General features: G+C 30.2%; 1 protein-coding gene across 1 annotated transcript; it reads left to right on the top strand.

Moving 5' to 3' along the window:
* Positions 1-379: 379 nt before the first annotated feature.
* Positions 380-592, top strand: BDBG_16119 (uncharacterized protein; the record flags this gene model as incomplete). Its single annotated transcript, XM_031724130.1, has 1 exon — positions 380-592. One exon carries the CDS (start codon positions 380-382, stop codon positions 590-592), a length of 213 nt encoding a protein of 70 aa, XP_031575843.1.
* Positions 593-11,523: the final 10,931 nt, after the last annotated feature.

Raw genomic sequence — 11,523 nt, forward strand, 5'->3', positions numbered from 1 at the left:
TTCTACATATTTCAATGCTTTCAATCTCACTCTCTACTCATTATAAAGAATGGAAATGCTTGTGAAACTGAGTGTAGATGAAGATTTCATCAGTTCATTAATTAATCAAGATTGATATATCAATGAATAATTAAAGAATTGTGTGAAACAGAAGTTTCATTCAAGAATAAAAGCATGTGAATCAGTGTTATGAATGTCTGATAATATTATCAAATATCTTGATATTCTGTTCTGAGACACTGCCATGCAACAGAAAGTATTAAATTGATTACAGAGTATCTGACAGAGAAACACTTCTCTTACAACATTCATTCCTGACTTCAACATCAAGATTCTAGAAGCAGATGATTAATCTTGGGAGAATTGAATAAAGATTAGCATGCTTAAGAAGATATTAACTTTTGAACTCTTACAGGCTCTTATAAGTGCAGACAAAGACCAGACTCATGAAGACTTCTACACACAGCTTCAGACAATGAATGACTGGCTTATCAAGCTCAGGAATATACAGAACAGTGACAGAAGACATTACATCTCAGTGACTTATGCACTGGCACTGAGAAATAACAATGATGCAGATGCCATGAATTGAGTAGACTTGAATGTCTATACATAAGCAAGAGTCTCTGCTATCTGAACAGGCTTTCAAGTCTCTGAGATCACTTCTGAAGAAGTCACTGATCAATGTCAATATGAAGTGTGTATCAACTGTAACTGATTAAAACACATTGCTTTCAACTGCTGATCAATCTATGTGTCTTCATACTTGAGAGAAAGATCAGCATCTTCTCATTCAAAGAATGAATCAGTGCCTGTTTATATCAACCACATTACATTAGAGAAAGATTCAGAAGATAACTATGAAAATACTCTGATGAAACAGGAAAAAGATTAGCTTCTGTTCAAATTCATAAACAGAAGCTTGAAGAGATCAGATGATAATAATTTGAAGAGAAGATGACAATGAATGTAATTCTTGTATCTACTGTGATTGATAACATGTATAATATGAAAGTCATGATAGACAGCAGTCTATGTCACTATGCAATGATAAAATCTTCAGTCATAAGATATTATAACCTTCAGTGTATCTCTTTATCAAAACCTTGACTTCTCACAGAATTTGATGATTCAAAAGACATTTATACCTGTTACATGATAAAGCTGATCATAGATATGAGAGAACATCAATGTGAAGATGTCTATGCATATAAAGTTGATAATTCTGATTATAATTCTATATTAGAACTTGTCTGACTATCTGAACAAGGCATCTTATTGAACACTTAAAACAGAAGCTTGATATTCTCTAACAATGATAGAATTCATAAAGATGATATTTATAAGACTATTAATCTAACACAGATCTCTGTTAACATCTATAAAATACTCAGAAAAAGAAGTTGCTGAAAGAATCACTCATAGCAGAATCATGTATCAATCTATTTCATCAGTCTGATCAATATCAAAAAGACTCTAGAAAAGTTATACTGTGTTATAATAACAGATTCTTATACAAAACTCTCTCATTAATATCATAAATATCTAGATATCTTTCAACAAGATAATATTATAAATATACCTCTCTTACAAGGTTCTGAAGTGAATCACAGTATCAAGTTACAGAAAAAGAATGATAAGAATCTCAAACTGTTATAAGACCCTCTTTATAACATGTCTTAAGATGAACTTCTTCTTCTTCAAAAGATACTCAATGATTTGTTAAATAAAGAATTTATATATATTAGCAACTCTTTCATCACAGCCTCTATTCTCTTTGCAAAGAAATCAGATGAAGAACTTTAATTCTGTGTGAACTATCAAGATCTGAACAGATTGATAAACAAAGATCAATATTTCTTATCTCTCATTCATAAAACTCTAGCATGAATCAGATAAGCTCAATGATTTATAAAACTAGATGTCATTACTGTGTTTCATAAGATTTATATCACTGAAGAAGATAAATGACTTATAGCATTCTGAACATATTATAATCTCTTTGAATGAATAGTCACACTCTTTGAACTGACTAATACTCTCAGTATATTTCAGAAGTATATCAACTGAGCACTTCAAGATTTTCTTGATAAGTTTGTATCTACTTATCTAGATGACATTCTCATCTTCACTGATGAATTCAGAAAAGAATATCAAGAGTATGTGTGAAAGATATTACAACAGCTACAAGAAGCAGAACTACTGATAGATATTAATAAGTGTGATTTTAAAGTCAAGAGTATCAAGTATCTGAGTTTTATTATAGAAGCTGATAAGAGAATTCAAATGAATTCTGAGAAAGTCTTCATCATTCTTGAATAAAAATCTTCATATACTGTGAAAGATGTATAAAACTTCATCAGATTTACTAACTTCTATCAGCAATTTATATGAAACTTCTCAGATATTATAAGATTACTTACAGATCTTACTAAGAAAGACTCAGTATTTCAATAATCAGTGAATACTGAAGCTGCATTTACACAGATAAAGAAGATGTTCATTAATACTTCTCTACTGATAATATTTGATTCTGATTATAAAATAGTTATTGAAGCTGATTTCTCTGACTATATAATAGAAGAAGCAATATTATAATATAATAATGAAGATATTCTATAATCATGTATCTTTATATCTAAGAAACTGAGTTCTGCTGAATGCAATTATGAAATCTATAATAAGAAACTTCTTACAATTATACACTGTTTAGAAGAATGAGACTCTGAACTTCAAAGTATCTTCAAATTTAAAATAGTCATAGATTATAAGAATCTCAAATACTTCATAACTACTTATAAACTTATCAAATAACAGATACAATGATCTGAGTTTCTAAGCTGCTTTCATTTTATAATACACTACTGCTCTGACAGTCAGAACTTGATAACAGATACTCTCTTATAATAAGAGTAAGATATATCATCTGATATAACAGATACTTACTGAATGAACTAAGAGCACTGGCTCTTGAATCTGAAGATATTAGTTAATTAAGATGAAACAGCTCACAGCATTATATATACTTCTTTAATTAGAACTGATATTAATATCTTCACTTCTTCTATACTGAATAAACTGTGATATACAGCAGCTCAGACTGATGAACTTCTTCAGACTCTCACTGAAGTAGTATATTAAGAAGCACTCTGATTCTCTTCAGAACTATATATAAGAACTGATATCTCAGAATACTCAATCAATAATAATAACATTCTACAATTTTATAAATAACACTGAGTCTCTTACTCTCAATTCTTATGCACTTGAATAATACAAGAGATACATGATTTGCATATAACTGATTATCTGAGTTATAAAGAACTGTATAGAATAATCTTCTGAGAATTCTACTAATCTGAGATATTAAACAGTATCAGATACTTCATTTAAAACTGTAATCACTGTTCTTCTATTATCTTATGAAAGAACTGTAGAAAAGATCTACTGAAATCACTTAATATCTCTAATAGAATCTGATAAGATATAGCAATTGACTTCACTATTAATCTATCTAAGAGTAAGAGTTGTAGAAACATTCTAATCATCATTGACTGACTAAGTAAGAGTGTAATATTGAAATCTTATAATAAGATGAATATCAGATAAGTCACTGAAGTCTTCTTACAGAGTTCATTCTATCAGATATATGAGTTACTGAGATCAATAGTATCAGATCAGAGTCATTAATTCATAAGTACTCTCTGAATAAGAATCTGTCAAGTTCTCAAGATTACACACTGTCTGTCAACTGTCTATCACTCTGAGACTGATAATATGTCAGAATGAATAATTCAGACTGTAAAGAATTATCTTTATAAGTTCTGCAATTACTTATAAGATAATTAATATAATCTTCTTCTATATACAGAGGTCACTATCAATGATTGAGATGTTATTTTAATAGATATAAGTTCATTCTTTCTTATACATAGATATCATATGAAAGTGTTGAATCTTCTAGAGATCACACAGTTCATATCAAACTCTCACAGTTTAATTCAGATCACTGATAATATAGTAACAAAGCTCTGAGATATCTGTGACTGAGTAGAGATCTTCATCATAACTGTGAAATAAGACTAAGAAGATCAAATCAATATCTGATAAGATCTCACAGAGCAGTATAAGATAGAAGACCTTGTATGATTGAATCTCAGAAATATACAAATCACATATTTATCTTATACACTAGACTACTGTCACATCAGATATAAAGTGATAGAAGTTCTAGATAGTTATAACTACTGTCTTAACACATCATTAGAGATTTATAATATATTTTATACAAGCTTACTCTGCTGCACTGTCACTGATCTGTTCTCTTCTCAGCTGACTTCTGACTGACAGTTATCAGACATTATAGAAGAAGATAATGAGCTTGAGTGAGATATTAAAGATATTCTCAATGAGAGATTCTGCAGCTGCAGTCAATAATATCTTGTGAAATGAGTCAGCTATGATCAACTGACCTGGACTCTGAGTTCTATGTTATCTGAAACAGCAGCTCTTGACTGATGAGAACTGCTTCTGAAAAGAAGGGGCTAATGTGATGAGCTGCGCCTGATCAATCATATAGACTATTTCATTACACTTCATAGATTCTTCCATTCCCGATCACCGATCCGCGGCCGCTATGAACGCGCGCATATTCTTCCGCCCTGAAGCTCCACCGCGTATGCCACCACATACACATATAAATATTCATCTCAATCACTGATTCTTACACTTTCTCTTTCTTTCCTTCTTTAATGTTTTTATCTTTGTTACATAAGACCTATAATATTATACTGATCTATTCGGCGTAGGCCTCTTACAATAGCTCTGTTTTTAATTCTTTATAAGAATATTATATAAAATTCATAGAAAAATATCTTACTTTTTTAAGAGAAGTAAAAAACTATTTCTAAGATCTTTTTTTTTTGTATTAACTACTTTAGAAGAATGAGATAGAAACTGCTAAGATATATACTACTGTATATTCTCTATCAAGACTTTCTCTCTTCAGAGTCTTGATATTATAGAGAATATAAGTCTGTTTCTATATAAAAATATAAATATTGTATGTAAGATGTAGAGAAACTGATTATTTATATCTTAAAATAGAAGACTTTGTCAATGATTATATTAATATAGAGTTAATTCTTAAATTCAATAGAAATCTAGTGCTGCTGTTCTCAATCTCTTGTAGAATCTATTGAATATTGAGATATTAAAACTAGATTTAATATATCTCACTATGCAGAGATTAAAGACTCAGTCAGATCTTAAGATATACTGATTTTATAGTTGTTGTGTCTGCTGATTATGTATTGAATACAGTTGTCAAGATATTCTTTTGTACTTTTCTGTCAGAGATGAGCCAGATCAGAAGAGGCAGTACAAGAGTGAGACTTAATGTAAAGACAGAGAGGATTTTTTACAGAGAATGCACTTCAGATATGTTCATTGATTATGTGCTTAATACTATTACTGAGATATCTTTTTGTATTTTTCTGCCAGACATGGGCCAGATTGAGAAGAGTGATATGTGAGTGGGACTTGATGTTGATGTTTTGAAATGTCAAAGATAGACAGGGTTTTTGTGAAAGTTTCTTCTCAGATATCTTCACAATTACAGATCAGAGATCTTTCAAAATCAAGAAGATTAATGCATATGACTAGGTCTCTTTGCCTTACAATTTGTATGGCAATTTGGCCCGGGGTTGTGGTGTGGTAGAGATGAACAGGGGATAATCCCACACAGGCGTTTTGAACAATGTCTGGTTCACATTTGGCTGAATAACTCCACCACCACACGGGGTATGCAGTCGGCGATGGGGTCAAAATGCTCATATGATTGAGGGCTTTTCGATGGGTCTATCGGCGGGTTCTTATTCGGAGAATTGAGCGAGTTCGTGGTGAAGCGCTTGAATAAAGATGGTTATAGAGAGTAGTTGCACAGGCTTCTTTTCTTTCTCTTCTCTCTTCTCTTATAAGGGATTGAGAGACTCTTCAGTCAATGTCTTTGCAACACTCAGTCTGAGCATTTTATAAAGCTTTTCTATCTTCTCTAGTCTCTCTGTATCTGTCATTCTGATCTTCTTAACATAGTCTGATCTGTGAGAGAATTTGTCTGCTGAGTTCTTAGTTTCCTTGATATGCTCTATCTTGAATCAGAACTCACTTAGTCTCTGAGCTCAGTAGATCTGTTACTGCAAGAGTTTCTTGATTAAAGTAAACTGTTATAAGCTGTCATAATCAGTTCTAATAGTAATCACTATTACAAGGCTCTTAAAGTAGTGATATCAGTGATGAAAGAATTTCACTATTATAAGAAGCTTCTAATTATAAATGCTATAGTTGATCTCTGTGAGTTACATCTTCTGTGAGAAAAAGATTACTGAAACTCAGTTCTCATTTGACTGTAGTTATAAGACTATTTCTGAAATTATAAAGAAGAAGATATCTGTCTTCAATCTAATCAAGAGTAAGAAATCAAAGTAAAATAGTATCACTGTATCTATGAATATCTATTTTAATCTTACAAAGACTTTATAAGCTTCTGAGATAAGAAAGTTCTTACAACTCTTTCTTCTCAATAATCTTCTCATTCTCTATTTATAGAATGACTTCTTCTTATTTTCATTCTTCAGCATATCTGTAAGAGCTAAGAAGATTCTTGTAAATATAAGAATAAATTATCTATAGAAATTCACAAAGCTCAGAAAGATCTGAATCTCATGAATACTGATTAACTCTGATTATAATAGAAAAGTCTTAACTTATGAAGATTTTATCTGAATATCATCTGCAGTGATTACATATTCTAGGAAATTAATCTGACAGATACTGAAGTTATACTTTATAAGCTTAATATACAGTTCTATCTCATCTAAGATCTTTAATATACTTTATATATACTCAGTGTGTTCTTTCTTCTTTGTGAAGTACATTATCACATCATTCAGATATATTATCATAAAGATATTCAAATATGCATGAAGTATTTTATTAATGAAAGACTAAAATATTATAGAGATATTAATCAAATTAAAAGACATTACTAGATATTTAAATAATTTCAGTGCAGTTCAAAAGACAGTCTTTCATTTATTCTCAGACTGTATTTGCAGCTGTGTATATATATTGATTATATTTAGTTGTATGAATATGACAGTTTCTGTGAGACAGTTGATCACATTCTCAATCAGAGACAGAGAGTAATAACTCTTTATTATCTTGAAGTTCAGATCACAGTAGTGTATATATAATCTGAGATCTTTATTCTTCTTCTTCACAAATATCACAGAGACTTCTGTGAAGATCTGTGAAGATTAAATAAAGTCATTCTTCAGATTCTTCTTTGCATAGATCTGTAAGATCTCTGTCTCATAATGAAAGAGTTTATAGATTAATTCTTAGAAGAGTTTCTACTCTTCTATTAAATCTATTATCAGATTCTTCTCATAATGAGAAGAAAGCTCAGCTGCTTTTACTGAGCTGAATATCTCTGTAAACTCTCAGTATTTCTCTGATATCTGAAGCTCAGTTTTCATGACTGCAAAGTAATTAGACATTTATAAAGTTATTATATAGATGAGCTTGTCTTCTCTAATTGACTCTACAGTATTAACTGATTCTATCTCTGTGAATAAGTCTGTCAACACTGATCAGAAGTATAAACCTGACTCATAGACAGCTATATACAGATTATGTCTTTAAAGTTATATAAGTCTTAAGTATATGTTATCTATGATATCTGAGATAATCACAGTTTTTACAAATCTTCTTCAGATTCTATAGAGATCTTGTAATTCAAAGATAACTGTTATAAGTCTCTTAGCTCTTAAATCTGAGTTCTCACACTCTGCTTATTATAAGAGCAGATTCTCAGTTTTCATCACTCAGCTCATTTACTCTGTGAGCTTTAGAGATACTACAGTGACCTGAGATTCTAAGTTCATCAATACTTTTCATACTTATAAGAGCAGTACTGCAGTGCAGTCTCTTTCTATAAGTAAGCATTTTCATCAGAGAAGTAACAGATTCAGATATCAGCTTTAAGACTCTTAAGAAGGCTGTTACTGACTCTGTTTATAACTTCTTAAATTTCTATTTTAATTTATTTAAACAGTTTATACAGAGATATTCTGATTTAAAATAGATAAAGTAGAGACTCTTTTTCTTAATCTCTCTATTATACACTCTGTTCACAGAAGCTTATAAAGCTCTCTCTCTTTACTCAATAGTCAGATATAAATCTCTCTATATCTTATTATTTTTTTCTGATAAATCTGTTCTCTATTATTCTGACTCTTATAAGACTGATTGATAATCTACTCTTTACAGATTTGTGACTCTCACAGTGATCTATAAATAATGAATAAGAGTTATCAGTTTCTTCAGAGTCAAGATCTTAGAGTCTTACTTAATAAGCTTATTCTATATATTATTATTCAGTTTCTTTATAAATATCATTATTCAGATCTTATTTCAGAACTCTGTTTTCACAGACTCTAATTCATATCACAATTTCATGAAGTACTGTGAGTAGTCTTTATCAGATTTCTCATCTCTTTTTCTAATATTGATAATTATGATTCAGATGTTCTCTATTCAGTTTATAAAGTCTCTTAACTTATTCTCTAAATAGATCTTGAGAACAGATTAGTGAGATCTCTTATAATTATTCTCTAGATAATTCAGTCAGTTCTTGACTTTAGTATAGTAAAGATCTGTTATTATATAGATAACAGCTTCTTCATCTTTTATATTACATAGTCAGACTTGTGAGTCAATTTCAAATACAAACTTATAAAAGCTTTTATAGATTATAGTTTAATAAGTAATCTTAAGTAATTACAGCTTAAGAAAGTTTCTGTTCAGTTTGTAGATATCTCTGAAGATTATATCTAGAAACTCAGTTTAAGAGTGTTTACAGATAGTAAGTATTTCTTATAGAAAAATAGCTTAATCTTATAAAAGATGCTTAAGAATGTTCTTCACTAAGATTGACTTATTTATAAGTTTGAAGAGTTTCTCTATCACAGATGCAGAGAATGATATTCTGTAAATAATTAATAAGTTCTCTGAGACTTCTTTTATAAAAGTTATTCATGATTTAAATGACTGCTTCAGAGTATCTGCAGTAGAGTTTGAAGAGATTAAAGTATATAAGTTTCTAGTTCTTTCAGTTATAATGAGTAATTGCTGACTGACTGAGCTTGAAATATAAGAATAAGTGCTTACAGGTGATTATTCAGATGTTTACAGCTTAGTGTAATATATACTATTAACTACTAGAAGTATTCACAGTAGAAAGATAAAATATACAAATTAAATATATAATAGTATTTAAGCTGAGTTATGAATAGTATTCATGAACTCCAGTCTATATAGTTGTGTGTAGCCAAGGGCCGCTAACCCTATTGATTATGCGAGAGATAGGAATAGAGGTAAAGAATCCGCGAGAAGCGGGATTTCTTACACTTTCACCCCGAAGCTTCACTGTGTATGTACTGTGTACATGTATAAATATTCACTCTGATTACTGATTCTCACACTTTCTCTTTCTTTTCCTTCTTTAACATTTTTCTCTTTGTTATATAAGACCTATATATTATACCGATCTATTCAGCGTAGGTCTTTTACAGATATTAAATGAGAATTAATAACGTCTTATTCATTATATCAAGTTGAAGTTTCTGAATGTAAGATCTGCACTATTATAAGACAGATTAGAGCTGCTCTTTTGAAAGGTAATCTCTCTAAGAAGTTCTGAACAGATATTCTAGAGATAGTGATTGTAATAATTAATAATACTCTCATATCTACAGTTCTTTATAACTTGAAATTTTGATTCTCTACTGCAGAGACTTCTGTAATTCTAAGTTTATATAAGATTTCTTAATGTGCACTTACAATCACTCTGTTAAATATGAGACATTTTCACTGACTGAGTGCAGAGGTCTTTATTCACTTACATGAATTTCAGAGACCTGTGAATAAGCTTTCTTCATGTACTGATTTCTATCATATTATTGAATTCAGTGACATATCAATCTATCATCTATGAAATTCTGAATCTGATAAGATTATTGTTAGTAGTGATGTGAGATTTTCAATCACTGAAAAATCAGAATCAGTTGTTACATCTGTGACACTTATTAATTATATCACTGAATCAGAACCTAGCATTCATCTGATTGATAATAAAGATGCTTCTGACATTGATAATCTGAATTCTACATGATTGCAGCTCATGAAATCACTGACTATATAAACTTCAAGCTCTGTTACAGGTAATCTCTCGAAGTTCTACATGAATGCCACATCTCAGTCAGAGAGAGTAGAAGATTATTAAAAGAAGTTTATACAATGTGAGATTACTGATCTAAAGAGATATAATATATGAAGTTTAATCTCTAGATCTGATGTTCTGAAGAATGAATCAATTGCTCTGAGTCATTAAGTGTTGCTTAAGAAAGATAAACCTGCAGACTTGAATGCTGATTCTGATAATGTTCTTAAGAAATCATATTAAGTGATTTGTGATAACTGACTTAAGAAGAATTCTAGAGAAGAAGTCTATGCTTCTGTCATCACTGATACTACTAATTATATTCTTTTTACAATAGCAGTACTACACAGTTGAACACATTATCAAGTGAATATAGTGGTGACATATCTGCATCAGTGCCTTGCTAAAAAGGTCTATATAAGACAACTTATCAGATTTGAGACAGGTTCACTGAAAACACTTGTCTACATGATTGAGAGTAGTTTATACAGTCTGAACTCTGTGATGAAGATCTGATATAATTACTTAACAGCTCTGTTGAGTGAACTTAAATTTACAGTCAGTGTCTATTATTCAGTACTCTGATATCATACATTCAGACATCATCTCTAAATAACAATCTATATTGACAATCTTAATATCATATTCAAAGTTACTGAGAATGCTGATTAGCTAGTGAGTATGCTCAGTAAGAAGTTGAAAGTCAAGAATCTACATCTGTAATTCGGAAGATTATTATTATTATTATTATTATTATTCTTCAATTATAGATGTATGCAGTCAGAGACTATGACATCTACCTGAGAACTTTTAGTTCTCAGAGTTTTTCCTATATCTATAGAGTCAACTATTATACATTTATCAATTTCAGATATACAAAATCAGAAAATTCCAGCTCAGAATATAAAAACTGTTTATAAATTGCAGTATTTCAACATCTTCTGATACTTTGAAATCATTTGAAAATATCATGACAAAGGAAAAGAGAACATAGTCTTAAAGATAGACACATTAAATAGATAGATAGAAAAGAACAGAAAGAAACAAGTACAGTAAAGAGAGACTATAACAAAATAAAATTATTAAAAGATAGTGTATAGCTGTTTTAACAGACTATATCTAATCAATTTCTCTCTCTTGATATTCAGATACTTCTGCATTCAGTTATTTTCTTGTAGCTGCTTGAGTTTCTGATAGAAAGTCTATTAAGTATTTAATTCCTGTCTCAGTTGAGAATAAGA

The sequence above is a fragment of the Blastomyces gilchristii genome (assembly GCF_000003855.2).
Source record: "Blastomyces gilchristii SLH14081 genomic scaffold supercont1.1, whole genome shotgun sequence".
NCBI classification, from domain to species: domain Eukaryota; kingdom Fungi; phylum Ascomycota; class Eurotiomycetes; order Onygenales; family Ajellomycetaceae; genus Blastomyces; species Blastomyces gilchristii.